Below are 22165 nucleotides of genomic sequence, written 5' to 3'. Positions count from 1 at the left end.
AATAAATGTGATACACTACCTAAACAAGATGAAGAATAATGCATAACCCATGAACATTGACAATAATGCAGTTAAGGCTTGGAAGGGCAGGGCAGGAGTGGGGTGGAAGAGGGGTTAATGGAGTGAAAGACAGGACATCTGTAATACTTTCAACAATAAAGATACATTTTAAAATAATAAAGGACAAAATGCATATGACCATACTAATAAATGTAGAAAAAGCATTTGACCAAATTCAACATCCATTTATGATGACCAAAACTATCAGCAAGGTGAAAATAGAGGCAACACATTTCACCATAATAAAACATGACAAGCCCACAATTAACATCATACTCAATAGTGAAAATCTAAAAGCATTTTTCTTAAGATCAGGAACAATACAAAGATATTTATTTTCACCACTTTTATTCAATACAGTATTGCAAGTCCTAGCCACAGCAATTGGACAAAAATAGAATAAATAATTTTCAAGTACACATGGAACATTTTCAAGGATAGATCACATGTTAGACTACAAAAGAAGTATCAGTAATTTAAGAAGACTGAAATATATCAAGCATCTACTTCAACCACAATGGTATGAAACTAGAAATCAATTATAAGAAGTAAAATGCACAAACAACATCCAAATTAGAAAGGAAGAAGTAAAAGGCATCTAAATTAGGAAGGAAGAAATAAAACTTCCATTTTTTGGTAGATGACATGACACTATATAGAGAGAACCCTAAATAGTCCAGAAATCTGTTGCATTTCTATACACTAATAATAAACCATCATAAAGAGAAATTAAAAATAAAGTCCCATTTATAACTACACCAAAAATAATAAAATACCTAAAAATAAATTCAACCAAGGTTATATACGACCCATACTCCTAAAATTGTAAGACACTGAAGAAATTGAAGAAGATACAAATAATAGAAGCATATACCATGTTCAAGGATAGAGAGAAGTAACATTGTTAAAATATCCATACTACACAAAACAATCTATAGATTCAAGGAAATCCCTATCAAAATACCAGTGGCATTTTTCACAGAACTAGAATAAGTAATCCTATCTACATGGAACCACAAAATAGCCAAAACAATCTTGAAAAAGAGGGGCAAAGTTAAAGGTACCACACTACCTGATATCAAACTATACTACAAGGCTATAGTAATAGAAACAGCATGATATTGGCTTAAAAACAGATACATAACTCAATGGGATAAAATAGAGACCCAGAAATAAACTCAGGCCTTTACAGTCAATTCATCTATAACAAAGGAGGCAAAAATATACAATGGAATAAAGATAGAATTTTCAATAAATAGTGTTGTGAAAACTGGACAGATACCATACAAAAAAATAATTGGACCACTTTCTTACATCATATACAAGATAAATTAAAAATGGATTAGAGATTTAAATGTAAGACCTGAAACCATAAAACAGATAGATGAAAACATAGACAGTAAACTCTGACATAGCTCTCAGTAATTTTTTTGTTTATTTTTTATATATCCTCAGGGAAGGTAAACAAAAGAAAAAATAATCAAATGGTGCTATAACAAACTAAAAAGTTATTAAACAGCAATGAAAACGATAAAAAACACAAACTCACAACCTGCTGAGTGAGAGAAGATATTTGACAATAAAAGGTTAATATCCAATAATAGGTTAATATAAAAAAACATATAAAGAACTCAAGCAACTTAACATAAAAAAGACAATTTATATATTGATGGGACATACATACAATAAAAAATATTTCCCCTAAAAAAAAAAAAAAAAGACAATCTGATTTAAAAAATGTGCAGAGAGCCTGAAATGGAAAATAGCAGAGCTTTCTCAAAAAGTAGAAATATAATTAAAAATCTACACTAACAAAAGAGAAACATGCAAATTAACATCACTCTCTACACCCACCAGCCAATCAGGAGCAAGTATGCAAATTAACCCACCAAAGATATGGGCAGCCCACGGAGCTGGAGGCTTGGGTTGCCCCTGGTGATGGAGGAAGCCAAGCTTTCCACCCACCCTGGCTGGCCCTGGCCTCCACTCAAGGCTACAAAGTTTCAATTATAGAAAGTAATTCTTGCTTCTAGCTGGCCCTAGCCTCTGCTCAAGGAGGCGCTGAAAAAAAAGAAAAAGAAAAAAGCCCTTTACCTAGGCTAGCCACACCCCCATGGCCCAATCCCTATAAACCGGCAGTAGAACATCCTTCAAGGGGTCCCAGATTGGAGAGGATGCAGGCCGGGCTGAGAGACACCCCCCCTTCCCATGCACAAATTTGGTGCACCAGGCCTCTGGTCAATTATAAGAAGTAAAGCACAGAGTTTTTAAAAAGTGCGTTTTACTTCTTATAGTTGATTTCTAGTTTCATACATTATGGTTGAAATAGATGCTTGCTATATTTCAGTCTTTTTAAATTACTGATACTTCTTTTGTAGTCTAACACATGATCTAACCTAGAAAATGTTCCATTGCCAGTAGCTATGATGTGCACTTACCACCAAGGGGCAGATGCTCAATGCAGGAGCTACCCCCTGGTGGTTAGTGCACTCCCACAGCGGGAGCACTGATCAGCTGACAGAGGGGCGCCAGGCACCGGGCTGATGGCTGATGAGCACAGCTACTGTGGTGCGAGCCTCTCCCTTGGACACTACCCTGCACACCAGAGAGGCTGACACAGCGAGGCCAGAATGAGCGGGAATTGTGTGGTGCCCAGCACACGCTCCTCCCCTGAGACCTGTCGCTTCACACACCACTTCGTGCTGTATGGGATGTATGCGGACAGCAGGCTGGAGTCCTATGAGCTGGCGGGTAAGGTAAGGCCAGGCTGTGGCAGCACAGAGGTCCACTGATTCCCACAGGCCAGGCCAAGGGAACCCACTGGGCCCGATGCCGAGGGATTCGTGCACCAGACCTCTAGTTTAATAAATGAAGGCCTGGTTAACTTCCTTGGAAAAGATCAGATCTATGAATAAAATCTATTAGAACACAGCTAAATCACATAGAGTGAAAAAGGTGAAGGGATTAAGTACAAATTGGTAGTTACAAAACAGTCATGGGGAATATAAAGTACAGCTTAGGGAATATAGTCAATAATGTTTTTGTAAATATGTATGGGGTCAAGACCTATTTGAGGAATCATTTTGTAAGTTACATGCTGTACACCTGAATCTAATATAATACTGAATGTCACCTGTAATTGAAAAAATTGAGTCACCCTCTCACTATCATTTTCTCCTTTCCAACAGCAACTATATTTAGCTCTTTAAGTTAGATATTTTGGTATTTTCTTCCAATTATGCTGTGTTATCACTCTTGATTTTTAATTTTAGAAATTATTTTATTGGCTTCTCATTGTGACTAATGAGGATGAAACTCTGGTCATATTCTTAAAATTCTGTTTTTAAGAATGGTTTTGTGGAAAGATTTCTGCATTGGAAATCAAGAGAACTAGGTTCAAGTCTTGACTCTTCTGGCCATTCCTTCTCTAGCTTTGTTTCTTAATCTATAAACCTTTAGATTTAGGTAAAAAAAATCCCAGATCTTATGACTTTATTAAGAAAAATTTGCATGAATCAAATAATTATTCAAATGGTTACTGTTTAAAATAATCCTTTTGTAAATTATTTTAGAAGTGGAGAAAATATTTTTAATTTAAATCTGAAATTATAAATTATTCTTAAAGCAAGTTTATCTGTCTGTCCACAAGTCACAGGAGAAGAAACTAAAAAGAAAAAAACTATAACGCTAACCACACAATTCAAAATAACTCTAGAGGAGAAACCAAGATGGTGGCATAGGTAAACACCTGAACTTGCTGCCTCACACAACTACTTCAAAACTACAACTAAGAGACAAAACGAACACCATCCAGAACCACAGGAAGGCTAGCTAAGTGGAAATTCTATAATTAGAAGAAAAGATAAAAGCACACTGAGACTCAGAGGAGCTGCAGAAGTAAAGTGCAAAAGTCCAGGAGCACATGCGGAGAGGGCTGGTAACTTGAGTATGCAGCTAGCTTTTTGAGTCCACAGGGAGACACAAGCTCCCAACTGCTCTGAACTCCAGTTCCGGGCGAGACTCTGGGGACTCAAACTCATACAGGAAGAAACTGGACTGTCTGGCAGCAGGCAGAACTCGAGGGCAGCTTTCTCTCAGAGGTGCTTGCAGCAATTACTGCAGTACACTGAGACCCGGCGGCCTTTTAGGGCAGGGCTGATGGGAAGCCATTGCTGTTTGCTCCGCCCTGAGACTCCACCCCACCCAAGTTGTGCACAGAGGCTTTTGCATATGAATGGCCTGGTCCTTTGAAATCTAAATTTCCTTAACAAACTGTAGCTGAGTCAGTGAGACCTAGAGCATCCAAAAGAAGGCCCAAGGCCCCACAGCAGGTTGCATTGCTTCACAGCTGGGCCTCATCTAGGCAACTCCAAAACCCAAAGAAGAGGAATCTGCAGATCTCTCCGTAGCTCCTGCTGGGTGGCCTCAGGCAGAGCTAAATTAGCACCTCCTTGGAGATCCAAGAGTCAGTGTACCCAGGGGTCAGAGTAGGACCATCCAGATTACAACTCCTCAGATCCATAAGGGACACACTCAGGGGGCAGACTCAGTGAGCACCAAAGCCCTACTGAAGCAAGTCTGGTCTCATAAGGGTGTGCTCCCATTTAGACACAGCTGATCCTCACAGCCAATTGGCCTGGAGGTCAATTCCTCCCAGTGATACCAACAACAATCAAGGCTTAACTATAACAAGACTGTGCACACAGCCCACAAAGGGGTGCACCAAGAGTGCCCACCTCAGGTAACTGGAGAGACTGAGCTATAGGACACTTAGCACACAAAGCCACTCTTTCAACTCAGGGAAGCAGCCAAAATGTAGAGACAAAGAAACAGGTCACAAATGAAAGAAATGGAGGAAAGCAAACGACTGGATATAAATTTCAAAACCATGATTATAAGGTTTTTCAAGAATTTTCTAGAAATGGCCAATAAATTTAGTGAGAACCTCAATGATATGAAAAAGGACCAACTAGAAATTAAGCATACACTGACTGAAATAAAGAATAATATCAGAGATCCAACAGCAGACTAGAGGAACACAAGAATCAAGTCAAAGATTTGAAATACAAAGAAGCAAAAAATACCCAACTGGAAAAGAAAAAAGAATCCAAAAAGTTGAAAATAGTTAAGAAGCCTCTGGGACAACTTCAAGCATACCAACATCAGAATTTATGGGGATGCCAGAAGAAGAGAGCAAGATACTGAAAACATATTTGAAGAAATAATGACAAAAAAATTTCCCCACATGGTGAAAGAAATAGACTTATAAATCCAGGAAGCACACAGAACCCCAAACAAAAGAAATCCAAAGAAGACCACAATAAGACATATCATAATTAAAATGCCAAGAGCAAAAGACAGAGAGAGAATATTAAAAGCAGCAAGAGAAAAACAGTTAGTTACCTACAAGGGACCACCCATACAATTGTCAGCTGATTTCTCAACAGAAACTATGCAGGCCTGATGGGACTGGCAAGAAATATTCAAAGTGATGAATAGCAAGAACCTACAACCAAGATTACTCTACCCAGTAAAGTTATCATTCAGAATTGAAGGTCAGATAAAGAGCTTCACAGATAAAATAAAGCTAAAGGAGTTCTTCACCACCAAACCAGTATTATATGAAATGCTGAAAGGTATTCTTTAAGAAGAGGAAGAAGAAGAAAAAGGTAAAGATAAAAATTATGAACAAATACATATCTATAACAAGTGAATCTAAAAATCAAGTGAATAAAAAATCTGATGAACAGAATAAACTGGTGAATATAATAGAATCAGGGGCATAGAAAGGGGGTGGACTGACAATTCTTGGGGGGAATGGGGTATGAGGGATGCGAAAACAGAATGGACAAAAATCGTACATCTATGGATGAGGACAGTGGGGGAGGGGGGAAAAAGAGAAGGTGGGAACCAGGTGGAGGGGAGCTATGAGGGGGAAAAAGAGAAGCAATTCTAATAATATGAAAAATAAAGATTTATTTTTAAAATAAATAAATAAATAAAAATAAACAAAATTGGAACTCGTGAATTTTGTCTGCTGATCCAAGATTATGATTTATAGCTTTTTATAGCAATAATTTTATATCATACCTCATACATGTAATCATATACCAAGCCTTTTTCTTCAAAGTGGCATTCCCATTTACCCACAGAATCAGGCACTGGGTGGCTTTCAATTTTCCCCTGGATGATTGATCGTAGGAAAAAATCAAAAAAAATGCGACCATTTGTATCACAACTTCCTCCAAGGGACCAAATCAAAGCAAACATAAAGCAAGCCTGTTGGTAAAAAACAACAATAAAAAACAGATTTTACAGTGATTGCCAGAGGGAAAAGGAGTAGGAGAAGTAAAAGAAGGGAAAGGGAGCATAAATAGTGATGGAAGGAGACTTGATTTGGGGTGGTAAACACATAATTCAATATACAGATGATGTATTATAGAATTGTGTGCCTGAAACTTGTATAATTTTATTAGCCAATGTCACCCCAATAAATTCAATTAAAATATTTAATTTAAACTCAGTATTTAAAAGAATTTTTAAAGAATTAATGACAATTTAAGATATTAGGCCTGGTTAACTTACTTGGAAAAGATCAGATCTATAAATAAAATCTACTGGAATACAGCTAAATCACATAGAATCATTTTTCTTGCAATAACTATCTAAATTTAAAATGTCCAAGCCAAATAATCTAGGAATTTCTCTTTTAGGACTTTATCCTAAAATATATTTCCAACTGTTACATGATATATGTACAAAAAAATTCACTGCAGCATTATTTGTGATAGCAAAGGAATAAAAGGAACCAAAATGTTCTTCAATCAAGGCCTGCTTAATTGGATTGTGTTACATACACTGGAATACATGCAGCTGTTAAAAAAGAAGATAACTCTACTGATATGGAATGATCTCCAAGATATATTGTAAGAAAAGATGTAAATAAGTATAGATGGTATGCTAACACGTATAAAAATTTACATAGCCCTAACCGGTTTGATTCAGTGCAGAGACTATCGGCCTGTGGACTGAAGGGTTCCAGGTTTGATTCTAATCAAAGGGCACATGCCCAGGTAGTAGGCTCAAACCCAATAGGGGACTCTCTCGTCATTGATGTTTCTATCTTTCTCCTTCTCCCTTCCTCTCTGAAATCAATAAAAAAAATTTTTTTTTTTAAGTATACACATCAGAGTATGCATCAAGTACCTCTAGCAGGCTACCTGGCACTGGTAATAGTAGTTGACCTGAGAGTGTCTAGAGGACTGGGATGGATGGAAAACATACTTCTGCCTTTTGAATTTTACTCAGTGTACATGCCTTATTTAGTTTAAACATCTATCAAATACATTTTAAGAGGAAATTTTTAGTCAGGTATAGACCTATATTTGTCTAAAAATGATTCTGAACCATTAAAATAATTTTGGGAGTTTAGGTTTACCAACAGAATGAAAAATTCCAGGAAATATATAACATGAAATTTACATAGGAAAACTATTCCTAAAATACTTTTATTTTATAGAAAGGTAGCACTGATATGTATGAAAGGATATTAAAAACTAATTCTGTGAAATGCAGTTCCAAACTTAGGGAGAAAAAGGGATATGAATAAATTACATTTCAAACATGTCTGTTCAGTTTCTTTAAAAGTGGAGGGAAATAAAGACAAAGGGAGAGGGGAAAGGAAGAGATTATGGCTATCAGGGAACCCTGGAATGTGAGATGTCTGAGGTAATTTTCTGTGACAACAGATGAAGGGAAAACAACAGAAAGAAACTGCCATTACCAGATTAGAAGAGAAAGTAGACTGAATAAAGGAGATCAAGACTTACAGCAATAAGGTGGTGGATGGGAAAGTAGCATACACCAGGGAAGAGAGCAAAAACCTTCTTTCCTTTGTCTCCCTCAGAGTAATGTTCTCTGGCTTTCTCTAACTTCTAGACATTAGCCAACCTGGACGACTGAATCCTCCCTACCCCTGTGCTCTGTGGTTTCTGCCAGCAATGCTCCACCCAATAGGTGTGCGCCTACTCTTGTCGTTTGCAGCCAGTTTCTTGCAGTCAGCATGCTGGTTTAAGATTAAGACAAAATCAATTCACCTAAAGTCCATACTGGATTAATATGAAGTCACCTTATTGTTTATCAAATTATGATATTTTATAAATAACAGGGTGGATTTGGCTTGTTTTGACATATTTTACTTTCTTTAAAGTGTTTTTTTAAATCAAAATACCAGGTCAGGGCAACTTTAATGTCTTCAGTTATTCTTGCAGTGCTAGTCAAAAACCAGTTCTGGATCTTACAATGTCATTCTTAGTACAAGTATCATTTGTCAGAGGCATATTTTATTCTGTAATTAAATACCACATTAAGAATAAAACCAACCATAATCCAAATATGAAGGTGCTTGCTTGAAGGTTCATTTTCTACCACATCACAGAGGAGTACTTCAAAGAGGCGTGTGAGAGACACAACTGCACTGCTATCACTTGTAGGAATCAGTTCCTGAAAAGTGAAAAAAATATGGTACTTTTCTTTCATCTTATTTAAAAAAAGGAAGATAAATGTTTTTAAAACTGATAAAAGCATATATGGTTTTCATAAAGTGTTTATAACTTTTTAAACATAAAGAATTTAAACAATACATGATAAATACATCTCTCAAATATTTTGGTTTAGCATATTATATATGGTTATACATAACGTATTCTAAACTCTCTAAGAAATAAAAATTAGCTACTGTAAGAGAAAGATCAGTGTTCTAGGGGTAGCAGAAATAAAGTCTCTAACTGCTATACATTCATTTATTTATTCAACAAACACTTATAAAAAACATGTTATACCTATATACCAAGCTAGGAGATATAGAACACACACTATCTGAAAAGTAGTGATACTGAAGTTAAATGGACAAAAGTAATATGGAGTGATACTGACAAGGCAGAAGAAGTACCAGGGTGGGGGAAGGCTACTAGAGTACTTGAGATAAACAATTAGCCAGGACCCAGGGAGGAGGTCAAGAAGGGAAGTGGGAGAGGAATAAATCAAGAAAGCCTTCCTAGATAAAGTAATAACTCAGCTAAATTGGGGGTGGGGGGAAGAGGAGAGAAAGTTAGGCAGGTGCTAAAAGGAAGGACATTCAAGGCAGGAGAAACTTTATATTCACAGAAATGGAAATACAAGAGGATCCAGAATGAAGGGAATTTTGTAGGTTGTGAAAAAGGAGTGGCAAGAAATAAGGCTTAAGAAGCAGAAAGGTATCAGATTCTCAAAGGTTTTGTAGTCTGTGGCAAGATTTCATGCTAAGAGAAGAGGGATACAATGGAGGATTTTAAGTAAGGGAGTAAATGGAATGAATTTGTGTTTTGGAATCTTCATTCTGGTACCCAGATGTAGACTGTACCAGAGAAGCTCTATTGTATTGATTCAAGTAGAAAATGATTAAGGTCAGTCATCCGAGAGATGCAAATCAAAACAACAATGAGGTACCATCTCACATCTGCCAGAATGGCTATCATCAACAAGTCAACAAACGACAAGTGCTGACGAGGATGCAGAGAAAAAGGAATCCTCGTACACTACTGGTGGGAATGCAGACTGGTGCAGCCACTCAATTGAGAACAGTATGGTTTCCTCAAAAAACTAAAAATGGAACTCCCATTTGACCCAGGATCCCACTTCTAGGAATATATCCCAAGAAACTAGAAATGCCAATTAGAAAAGATATATGCACCCCTATGCTCATATTAGCACAATTTACCATAGCTACGATTTGGAAACAGCCTAAATGCCCATCAGCAGTTGAGTGGATTAAAAAACTGTGGTATATCTACACAATGGAATACTATGCTGCGGTTAAAAAAAAGAAAAAGAGTTCTTACCATTTGTAACAGCATGGATGGAACTGGAGAGCATTATGCTAAGTGAATAAGCCAGTCAGAGAAAGATATATATTATATGATCTCACTTATTTATGGAATATAATGAACAACATAAACTGATGAACAAGTATAGCTCCAGAGACAGAGAAGCAGCGATCAGACCTTCAAACCTCAGAGGGAAGGTAGGGGAAGGTGGGGGTAAAGGGGAGAGATCGACCAAAGGACTTGCATGCATGCATATAAGCCTAACAAATGGACACAGACAACAAGGGTGTGAGGGCATGAGTGAGAGGATGAGGGGGTAATGGGGGAATAAGAACATATATGTAACACCTTAACCAATAGAGAAATTAACAACAAAAAAGAAAATGATTAAGGTCAGAACAAAGGTTACTATTATAGGTAGAAGTGGGGTGATCAGAGGAACTGGGATGGAGAGATGGCAAATGTAAAAGCAAGGAGGGAAAATCCATAGATCTTGAGGACTAACTGAATGTGGAAAATATGGGAATGAATTATAAGAATAAAACCCATCACTCAGAAGTGTATTTTGTATTATTTACAACATATAGCACTAGAGCTTTAAATACAAGAACTGAAAATTGACTTTATCTGTATATTTTATCTATAAAGCCATTGTACAGAATCTTCATAAAGTAGAATTTTTTATATTTTCCCTTTAATGCAAAATATTTTTCCTGTCTTATAAATAATATTTTAGGATAAAGAAATCTACTGAATGAATACCCCTTTGTCTTCTCTAGATCAATATACAGTGTGGGGCAAAGGAAGATTTCTAGTTGTTCATATGAAAAACAATATAATAATTTATAAATAATAATACAATAAACTGTTTCATGTACTCACAACTGGAAACCTACTTTGCCCCACTCTATATTTATTTATATGTAAGAAACGAATGTGTGTGCATGTGTGTCTGTGTGTATATGTATGTGATGGGTTGAATTTTGGTCCCCCAACAGATTTGTCCATATCCTAATTAATCCCATGAACTCATGAATGTCATCTTATTTGCAAAAAGTGTCTTTAAAGATGCAATTAAGAATCTCAAGATGAGGAGAATATTCTGAATTATTTGATAGACCTTAAATTCAAGGTCCTCAATCTTTATGAGTTAACACAGTGTAGAGACAGATAGAGTAGAAAACCAGGTAAACATAAAGAGACTTAGAGTTATATAGCTATAAGATAAGTAATATCCAAAACCAAAAGAAGATGAAAGAGATAAGAAAAGGCTCTCCCTTTATAGCCTCCAGAGGAAGCACGGCCCTGCCAACGTCTTTTCCTTTTTAATTGAATTTTTGGGAGTGACATTGGTTAGTAAAATTATATAGGTCTCAAGTGTGTAATTCTATAATACATCATCTGTATATTGTATTTTGTGTTCACCACCCAAGATCAAGTCTCCTCTGTCACCATTTAGCCCCCCTTTACCCTCTTCTACCAGCCCCCACTTCCCCTTTCCCTCAGGTAATCACTATATTGTTGTCTGTATCAATAACTTCTTTAAAAATTTTTTTCTTTAAGTTTTTTTCTTAATCCCTTCACCTATTCACCCAGCTCCCTAAACAAATTTCAATGGATCAGAGAACAACAGTGTTACCTTGCATTGTTTCTTTCGAAGCTTTAAAGAGGGCCGTATTAACCAGTCAAAAAGTCCTTTCAGAAGAGCCTGATGATCACGTTCCTGTAAAGGTCCCTTCAGTGAACTCAACCATGAAGATACAAGCGGTTCCCATCCTAATTGTGAGGGTTCCAAATAAATCATGCCACAGCGGCTTACAGTGGCGGGCTAGAGGGAAAAGGCACATTTTCTTTTTCCAGTGTTGCTTTTATAGCAGTAGTACCTGTAAGTTATTAACTACTACTTGCATGACTTAAAAAGCCCTTCATGATATGGCTCCTGTCTTTCTCTATAGCTTCGCATACTATTTGAACTATGTAAGTTACAGTTCCCCAGGCATGCCTTGGCTTCCGGTCTTTATATTATATCTTGTCATGATTTGGAATGCCCAGCCCCAAACAATCTCCCTGGAGAAGTCTTACCTCTCAAAACCAAATCAAACACTCAAATGTTTTCCATACTCTTCTGGAGCACTCACCCCCTCCACATTCTTAGAGCACTTACATGTAGCTCTATATTATTTATTAGCATGCTTCTCGACTTCCCTAAGTGAGTATACACTGTGTCTTACTCATCTTTGTATTTCTAATGTCTAGCTCATCTTCTGAAACATAATAAAATACTTATTGATTAAATAAATGAATAAACAAACTACTGTTATAGTAAATCATGAACTTACTGAGGCCTGGGAAAGGTCCATTGCTTCAAAGATTAGGCTCATTTGAGGAGACATTTGAATGATTTCTCCACTCATGAGGCAAAGCTAAAAAAATTATTTTTTCAAATGTTTATGTAAAATTTTTTCAAATAAATATATAAGATAATATATGTGATATGATGTAATAAGTAAATATGAATATTCATATACTTATCTCCTAGATTTATCAATGTTAACATTTTGCCATATTTGCATTAAAAATATTTTAAAGATCATTACTTACCAGGACATTTTACATGCCAATATTCATCTAAAAAATAAAGTATTTTCTATATCACCACAATATGATCACATCTAACACAATTACCAATAATGCCTTAATATCATCATCTCACCCAATATTCAAATTTTCTCAATTGTGCCAGAAATGTCTTTTCAACTGATTTATTGAAACCAAAATTCAATCAATGACCATGAATTGTGTCTGCTATGTCCCCTTGGTCCATTTTAATCTAAAATATTCCTTTTTAATCAAATATGTAAAATTGAATTTATCAACTTCTCCCTTTCTGCCAAACTCCTTTCTTGTTCATTATTACTAAAGCCATTCTGTCTTCTTAATATCTTTGGCTTCTAACTTTGGAATTATCAAGTCTTAATAACTTAATAATTATTATTAATTACTGATATTCCAAGTTAATTTCTTTACTAAGTCTCTTAAATTCTTCCTATTTACTTATTTTTCAGTATTTCTTCTCTGCCTCTACCATTACAACTCTAGTTCTAGTTTTGTCCCTATCTAGTTATATGTCAATAACATGGCATTTAACATTTCTGAATCTGCTTATAAATAAATGGTCTAGACCTGGACTGTCCAATGTGTTAACCAGTAATCATATGTGGCTATTTATATTTAACTTGAGGCCAGATGCATGAAATTCGTGCAAGAGTAGGCCTTCCTTCCCGGGCTTCCCTTGAAGCCCCAGCTTTGTCTGGAAGGCCGTCTGGAAGGATGTCTGTTCTAATTAGCTTATTATAGATTTTAACTAATTACATTTTAAAAATTTAAAGTCAGTTCAATTGTATAAGCCACATTTCAGATGCTCAATAAGTGAGCAAATACTCAATAAGCCACATGGAACTAGTGGCTACTTTGTTGGACAGTGCAGATATTTATATCATTGCAGAAAGTTATATTAGACAGTGCTAATCTAGAATACTATTAACTCTCCAACAGATTATTTCAGCAAACAGTCATCTACTTGCTACAAATTTGGGAGGTACAATAGAATCAGCCTTCTTCTCATACCCTCATTCTGTTTCTCAAATACTTCTACTCCACCGTCTAGTATAATCCTTGCTCTTTTGACAACCCCTGTTTGCTGCTGTCACTCACCAACACCCAATCCCCCATCCCCCTGTTAGCTATAGCTTTCAGTACTTGGTTTAATCTTCTTTCACCTATAACTCTGGCCTGATCCAGTGCTAAGAGGGGGAGCATCTTATAAAACTTGGACCCTAGACTACCTGGTCTTCACTTATTATCCTACTCCACTCCAACCATCCACTTATATACCTGGGCCTTCTCTACTGAAACACTAAATATTCTAAAATACTAAATTCGAGCATCCCAGTTTCTGCCCACAGACTCCCATCCATCCAACTCTCTTGCTTATTAATTCATACCACACCTGCTCTTCATTTTTTTTTTATTTATTTATTTTTAAAAGTATTGTATATGTCTCCTTTTTCCCCGTTGCTCTTCATTTTCATATCCCTGTTGTTCTCACTTCCTCCATTATTAAGCAACTTCTGTTCTTTGGTCTAGCACTTCTACCATTCTCATGCCAATATCTTTAAAGTCTTCCTATATTTCCAGGCTAGCAACATTATTCACACACACACACACACCCAAACCACTTTCACTCTTAAAGAAAACCTCACAATGCAGACCTTGGTCCTACTACTAATTTATGGTCTTCAACTCAATCAAGTTCTCAGTAACACTCTGCTTCTAGTTTCTTAGGCAGCTCTCTTCCCCATTTTCCAAATGGCTAATTTAAATCTTCCCTTTTCTCTTCAAGTGTGCAAAGAATAGGGCCTGCACGTTCACAAAATAAAAATAACCAAAAATATTTTTCTTCAAATTTCCACTATCAAATCCATACATTCACCTATGTCTATATCCATCCTTTATTGCTTCCCTCTTATCCAATATGAAATAAACTTTCTACCTGGCTATGAGTTCTTAGATTTGTCTCTGCTGATTAACCTCTCTCTTGTGAATCATCAATGTATCTTCTCTGTTCCCTCCCCAATCAATATATGAAAGAAAGAATATGAATAAATGACCAACCACTTATGATAAAGTACTGAAGTATATGTTTGAATGCTAATTATATTAATTTGCTTATTTAGTGGTATAGTAATTTCATGTAAATATGAAAATAAATTGTATATTCATACAGTAGAATATAAACAAATACATTAAAAGAATAAATAGAAATAAATAAATAAAAGAATAAATAAATAAAATGGAACTATAACAACATGAATATCACAGATACTATACTGACTTAAAGAAAGAAAACACTTGAGTATAATTCCATTCCATGAAGTTCAAGAACCAGCAAAACTAATTGATCATAGTAGAAGTCAGAATAGTTATTGCTCCTGAGGTATACTGATTGGGAAGGAACATGAGTTAACTTTGTAAGATACAAGAAATTTTAGGCATCTTTACCTAGGTGATAGTTATGTTGAAGCATCCATCTTATATAAAAACTGCTGTTTGAAATTTTAACCCTGCTATTTTGGCTTCTGGAAATGCTTGCTTGCTTAAATAATAAGGAAAATAAGACTACTCCCATTTCAGAGAGGCCATTAAACCTTCCCCAGACGAAGTTATCAGTGCTGGCACCAGGCCAAACCTTTGGTTGAGGTCTCAAAACCCCAGCACATAGGGGCTCTTTAAGAACTTGCAAAGGGGACAGGAAAACCCCACATTTGGGAGACAAAGAGGGTAAAAAGGTATAAATACAGGAAACTTCCTGTGTGACTTGGTTCAGAATTTGAGACATTTTCCTCTGGGCCCATGCATCATCATCATTATAATAATAATAATAATAATAATAATAATAATAATAAATGTAACTCCATCTCTCTAAGCATTGCTTGGTTCTTTTCTGTAACAATAAAAGGGTATACTTATGTGAAAAAAAACACATAGAATTGAAACTTAAAGTTTTATACTGTATGTTCTCTCTCAATTAAAATAAATATTAGAAGTCTTCCACTTTCTAGTTCTTTTGTATATATTATAGATTCTAAGGTAATTTACCACATATAGCACTGAAGCATTCGATGCTTCAGTTTTCAAAAAATAATACAGTTCTCTTTTCTTTTTTCCTAAAATATTAATTTAAAGTTCTGAAGAAACCATAGGTCTACAGTTACTTTACAAATTTTTATCAACTATTACATTACTATGCCTTCCTGCTAACTTAGTAATTTAATACAATATACTTTTATTCTATAAAAATTAAGCAAAGAAGCCAAAGCCGGTTTGGCTCAGTGGTAGAGCATCGGTCTGCAGATTGAAAGGTCCCAGGTTCGATTCCGATCAGGGGCATGTACATTGGTTGCAGGCACATCCCTGGTAGGGGGTGTGCAAGAGGCAGCTGGTCGATGTTTCTCTCTCGTCGATGTTTCTAGCTCTCTATCTCTCTTCCTTCCTCTCTGTAAAAACTCAATAAAACGTATTTTAAAAAAATAAGCAAAGAATTTACTGAAAATTTTTTCATTGAAAAGATCATTTATAAAGTTATGCAATTTTCTGCATCCTTTATTGCAAATATACAGTCCTAGGTAATTAGTTGAACTTACAACATACTTTGGCTTTTTAAAATTGTGGTTAAAAATATATTAAAGTTATCATATTAACCATTTTTAAGTTTATAATTCAGTAGTGTTAGTTATATTCATATTGTGCATGCCTTGTTTTTAATCATGATGATTTTACCTTTTTATTATCATCCAAAACTGTGTTCATGCTCTCTATCCACAAAGTGTCAATGGGACCATCAAATACAACCCATTTCCGGTCAGGTGTTTCTGATAAGGCAAATTCTCTAAAAGTGTTAGCCACAATACCATCAGTCCACTGAGGAGCAAAAAAGGAAAAATTGGAAAGCTTCTTATACAGAACTACAAAGTGATTATATGAAAACATTTCAAATCTCTTGGTTTAATGTACATTATTAATAACAGTTTAGAATGTTTATACTATATATTACCTCATGAGATACTGGGTCAAACTGTCCAAAAAGTTGGCCCATAGTAATGGATTTGGGGTTTACAGTCCTATAAATGACCTTTTCTTCCTCTCCATAGCCACGTTCATGCATAAGAGTTAGAGTTTCAGCTAGCACATGCAGAACTTCTGTCTTAGCAGCAAAAGGTTCTCCTACTAACATAAAACTATTAAGGAAGAGAAACAATTATACAATGACTCTAAAAATAATAGTCAATTAAATTATTTGCCTATATAGTAGTATATAAAATTTTACCCTAATTACTACATACAATTTTTGAAATCATGTGAATCAACTTCTGAACTGGTTTATCTCTAAATCAAATTCTCTACATTAATACCATTATCTACAAAAGAGAATACAATAAAATCTTCAAATGAAAATTTAATAATTGTATACTCTTAAAATAAATTAAAAATGTTTTGGGTCCTTCTAAGGAGAGGAGTAAAGATTCTCTTTCTTCAAGTCTTCACTTGCTATAGTAATTATTAGTGCTCTTGGCCAAATACTTCTGCATCTCCTGCACATAGTGGGATTCCTCATTTTCTAATGAAAAATAAGTGGAAATGATGGGTGTTATTTCCTAGCATGGGATAGATAATTGCCAGAGAGGGACCTTACAGAGTTCTCTTTTCCCTCTAGCACAGCCATGACCTACAATGTAGAGATGATGGCTGTTCCAACAGCCTGACACCCTGTATAATTATGATGAGTACAACCTGCCTGTTAACCTATGATGGACACAGCATGAAAGAGAAAAATAAACCTTTGTTTTTTAAGACACTAAAATTTGGGTGCTGATTGTTTCTACAGAATATTCTAGCCCATCCTAGAAGAGGGGAAGGTATTCTTGCTATAGTAAAAAAAGACTAAAATATGTGGCATCAGCTTAGAGGCTAGGCCATGGGTGGCAAATTAACTGTTATAAAAGGCTAAAAGATTGTTGATTAATGTTATGCAATGATTAGACATTTGGCAAATTAATTTCTTGAGGTTAACTGGAAGACAGATAGTATAACTAATAAAATTATAGTTTTCAGAGAAAAGGATAGTAAACAGTGTACTAATATTATATAATGGTCATTGATAGCTGCATTTAACAAGGAACCACAATAAAGAAATAAGCCCAGCAAAAAACAGGCAGTTTTCAAGCTAGAATGAAAGAGAATAAAAAGAGTCCAGAAATTCAAGAAACCTGCATGATTGAAAGAGGCTATTTTTTTTCATCCCCCTATGGTAAAAAGATAAATTGAGAAAATCTTTGAACAATAAAGACATACTCAGCCTGGCATCAAGGGTAGGGCCATTATATCACTTTATTAAAACTTATAAAAAATTAATATGGAGAGAGGAGACAAAATGGCGCAAGAATAGATAGGCAGATTCTGAGCCTTGTCCCGAAGCAGAAAGAGAGAGCAGCTGAGGGTCGTGCTGGGAGTGTTTATTAGCAAGCCAAGAGACAGCCAAACACCAGAAGTAACTGGAGGGCCCCTGACTAGGGTGCCCCTGACAGGGAAAGCACCCACGGCGGGGCTAGGTCCCTTCCCGGAGCTACCTACAGGCTTGGACGGGAAAATCTCGCCATCTTGAAGGGAAAATTGGATCATGTCAGAGGCCTGAATATCCACAGCCGCAGTGACCACCAAGCAGCTGTGACCCCCAGAACACTGATCCCAGGCGGCGCGAACACTTGGACTCAAAGGAGTGCCCCACCACATGGCGAAAAGGTCAGACTTCAAGGGCAGAGGGTGAGTGAGTGCTCACGGGGAAGACAAAAGCCTGCGCAGGCAGGGCACACAGAAACTGGAGGACAGGGGCAGTGATTACAAGTAGAAGCTCCTGGCTGTTGGGCAGGTGTCACCCATGAAAGGGACGGGGCTCCTAATAGAGGAGATATCTAAAGAGCAACACGTTTGGATCTGACTGGAGGGATATTGGAGAATTACAGGGGATTACAGTTGGCGTGGACCCCCCCCCCCCCCCCCATAGATCAGTGCCGCAGAGGGGAGGGGGAAGCTAGAGAGGCTTTAAGGCCCGGGAAGTCAACCTAGAAACACTGCCACCCAGAGGCTAAATCACAAATTGACCCTAGTGTAATAAAATCAAAGCAAGACCTGCTTAAAAATCAGGACCAGATTACAACACTGAGGAGCAGTGAAACGCAGGGAACTGCAACACTGTCCAGACTGGGAAACAGGCAGGCCAAACAGAACAACAGAGGAAACGAATGACCTTCATTACTGCAAATTTTATTTAAATTTTTAAATGTTATTTTTTTAATTTAATTTAATTTTATTTTCATTATTTGCAATGTTTACTCAATAAACTATTTTTTTCTTTTTCCCTCACTTGATTTTACCTTTTTAATTATTACATTGTATATGTAATTAACATTATTACTACTACTATTTTACCTTTTTTATCTTATTTTCTTTTGTTTATTTCTATTATTTTTATCATTTTCTTCCCAGAATTACTGTTCTAGAGTCTATATTTATCTTTCCTTCTCCAATGCTTTATTCTATCTCAACCCTACCTCTATGCCATCACTCTCTTCCTAACCTTTTCCTTTGGTGCCCTGTATCTCTTAACCTTTTCCTGCTCTAAATTTTCCCTATTCTTTCTGTTTACCTCCTCCTAAAATTTCACCCTACATGTGTATATCTAATTTCCAACCCCCTGCTCCAAGCCCATTCACACCTCCCTCGTCACTGTCCTAAAAAAAACAAAACAAAAACAAACAAAACAAAACAAAAAAACACAGTCTTTCTTTCTATCCCTTTGTAGTTGTATGTTGAATGTTAACTATATTGAAGTTTTATTCTTTGTTTGTAAGATTGGTTTGCCTATTCTTTTTGTTTGATTGTATGTTTTTGTTAGCTGGGTTCTAGTCACCTTTATTGGAGATTATTAATATCGCAAACACATTTCTATTCAGTGCCTTGTCTGTTGTACCTGGTTGTGTTGTATTTTGTGCCTTTAAATCAAAGCAAGAGAGAGAGAACTACATAACCAGACATCCTAAAAAGAGAGATCATGGGGAGACAAAGAAACAGCCTGCATATGAAAGAAAAGCAGGCATCACCAGAAAAGGAAGTAAACGAGTTAGAGGCAAGCAACCTACCAGAGCAAGAATTCAGAGTAATGATCATAAGATGGCTAAAAATAATGGAAGACAAATTTGACAATATGAGTAAGAACCAAGAGGAAATGAAGAAAACCAAGAAGAAATGAAAAATTACATCGATACTGTAAAAAACCTCAATAGAAAGCATCAAGACTAGACTATAAGAAGCAGAGGACTGCATCCGAGAGCTAGAAGACAAGATGGAAAAAAATACCCAATTAGAACAGCTTCTGGAAAAAAAAATTAAAAAGCAGGAGGAGAGCCTAAGGGAACTTTGGGACAATACAAAACAAAACAATATTAGAATAATAGGGGTTCCAGAAGGAAAGGAAACTGAGGAAGACATGGAAAACGTATTTCAAGAAATAATGACAGAAAACTTTCCTGAGATAAAAAAGAAAAAACCCACACAAATCCAAGATGCTCACAGAGTCCCAAACAAAATGAACCCTAGAAGACCGACGCCAAGGCACATTATAATAATTATTATTATTTTTAAACTTAAACTTCTTCTTTTTTTAAATATATTTTATTGATTTTTTACAGAGAGGAAAAAAGAGAGATACAGAGTAGAAAGTTAGAAACATCAATGAGAGTCATTGATGAGAGTCATCAGCTGTCTCTTGCACGCCCCCTAATGGGGATGTGCCTGCAACCAAGGTACATGCCCTTGACCGAAATCGAACCCAGGACCTTTCAGTCTGCAGGCTGACACTCTATCCACTGAGCCAAACTGGTTTCGGCGGCACATTATAATTAAACTGACAAACACCAACGACAAAATAAGAATCTTAAAAGCAGCCAGAGAGAGACAGAAAGTTACATATAAAGGAACCCCCATCAGACTAGCAACTGATTTCTCCACAGAAACTCATCAGGCCAGAAGGGAATGGGATGAAATATACAAAGTCATGAAAAGGAAGGATCTGAATCCAAGAATACTGTACCCAGCAAGGCTATCAATCAAAATTGAAGGTGAAATCAGGAGCTTCACAGCCAAAAACAGACTAAGGGAATTTATCACCACCAAACCAGCAATGCAAGAAATGCTAAAGGGCCTACTGTAAAAATAGAGAAATAGAAAGCGAAGAAGGAACACAGCAGTATAGAATAAAAATGGCGTCAAATAAGTACCTATCAATAATAACTTTAAATGTAAACTAATTAAATGCTCTAATCAAAAAACATAGGGTAACAGATTGGATAAGAAAACAAGACCCATATATCTGTTGTCTACAAGAAACCCACATCAGAAAAAAAGATGCACACAGACTGAGATAGAAAAAGGTTTTCCAGGCGAATGGAAATGAAAAATAAAGCTGGGGTAGCAATACTTATATCTGACAAATTAGGTCTTAGAGTGAAGGACATAACAAGAGATAATGAAGGCCACTTCATAATACTAAAGGGAGCAATCCAACAAGAAGAAATAACCCTGGTAAATATATATGCGCCCAATACAGGAGCACCCAAATATAATATATAAAAAACAAACAAACAAACAAAAAAACTGCTGGAGGTCATTAAGGGAGAGATTAATAGCAATACAATCATAGTAGGAGATTTTAATACACCACTGTCACCTTTGGACTAATCATCTAAACAAAAAATCAGCAAAGAAATATCAATCCTAAATGACTCACTAGACCAGATGGAATTAATTGACATCTTTAGAACATTCCACCCCAAAGCCACAGAATATACATTCTTCTCAAGTGCGCATGGGTCATTTTCAAAGATAGACCACATATTCGGACATAGGAAAAGTCTCTTCAAATTCAAGAACATAGAAATCATATCAAGCATCTTCTCAGATCATAGTGGCATAAAACTGAAAATTAAATACAACAAAAATAATCCAAAGAAATCAAACACATGGAGACTAAACAGCATGCTATTAAATAAGGACTGGGTTACCAGAGAAATCAAGGAAGAAATTAAAAACATCCTGGAAACAAATGACAATGAAAACACAACAATCCAAAATCTATGGGACACAGCAAAAGCAGTTTTGAGAGGGAAGTTCATATCCCTACAAGCCTATTGCAAAAAACCAAGAAAAAATGGTAACAAATTATCTAACTCTACAACTCAAAGAATTAGAAAAAGAGCAACAAGAAATGCCCAGCGTAAGCAGAAGGAAGGAAATAATAAATTTCAGAGCAGAGATAAACGACATAGAAACCAAAGAAACAATACATAAGATCAACAAAACCAAGAGCTGGTTCTTTGAAAGGATAAACAAGAATGATGAACCTCTTGCCAGGCTAACCAAGAAACAAAGAGAGAGGACTCAAATAAACAAAATCAGAAATGAAAGAGGTGAAATAACAACAGACCCCGCCAAAATACAAAGGATTGTTACAAAATACTACGAACAACTCTATTCCAACAAACTGAACAACCTGGAGGAAATGGACATATTCCTAGAAAAATACTATGAACAACTCTATTCCAATAAACTGAACAACCTGGAGGAAATGG

The 22165-nt window shown here is 36.1% G+C and overlaps 1 protein-coding gene across 1 annotated transcript in view; it reads right to left on the bottom strand.

The window, feature by feature from the left end:
• Positions 1-22165, bottom strand: part of DNAH12 (dynein axonemal heavy chain 12) — a 203643-nt gene that overhangs the window by 89021 nt on the left and 92457 nt on the right. The window contains exons 32-37 of the mRNA XM_036430765.2: positions 16537-16720; positions 16263-16403; positions 12263-12346; positions 11563-11751; positions 8443-8562; positions 6151-6339 (exon numbers count right to left, since the gene is read on the bottom strand). Of these exons, the coding sequence (XP_036286658.1) occupies positions 6151-6339; positions 8443-8562; positions 11563-11751; positions 12263-12346; positions 16263-16403; positions 16537-16720 (907 nt within the window). The remainder of the gene's footprint in view (positions 1-6150; positions 6340-8442; positions 8563-11562; positions 11752-12262; positions 12347-16262; positions 16404-16536; positions 16721-22165) is intronic.

Source organism: Pipistrellus kuhlii, unplaced genomic scaffold (genome assembly GCF_014108245.1).
Source record: "Pipistrellus kuhlii isolate mPipKuh1 unplaced genomic scaffold, mPipKuh1.p scaffold_m20_p_11, whole genome shotgun sequence".
NCBI classification, from domain to species: Eukaryota; Metazoa; Chordata; class Mammalia; order Chiroptera; family Vespertilionidae; genus Pipistrellus; species Pipistrellus kuhlii.
This window is presented reverse-complemented; position numbering and strand designations above follow the sequence as displayed.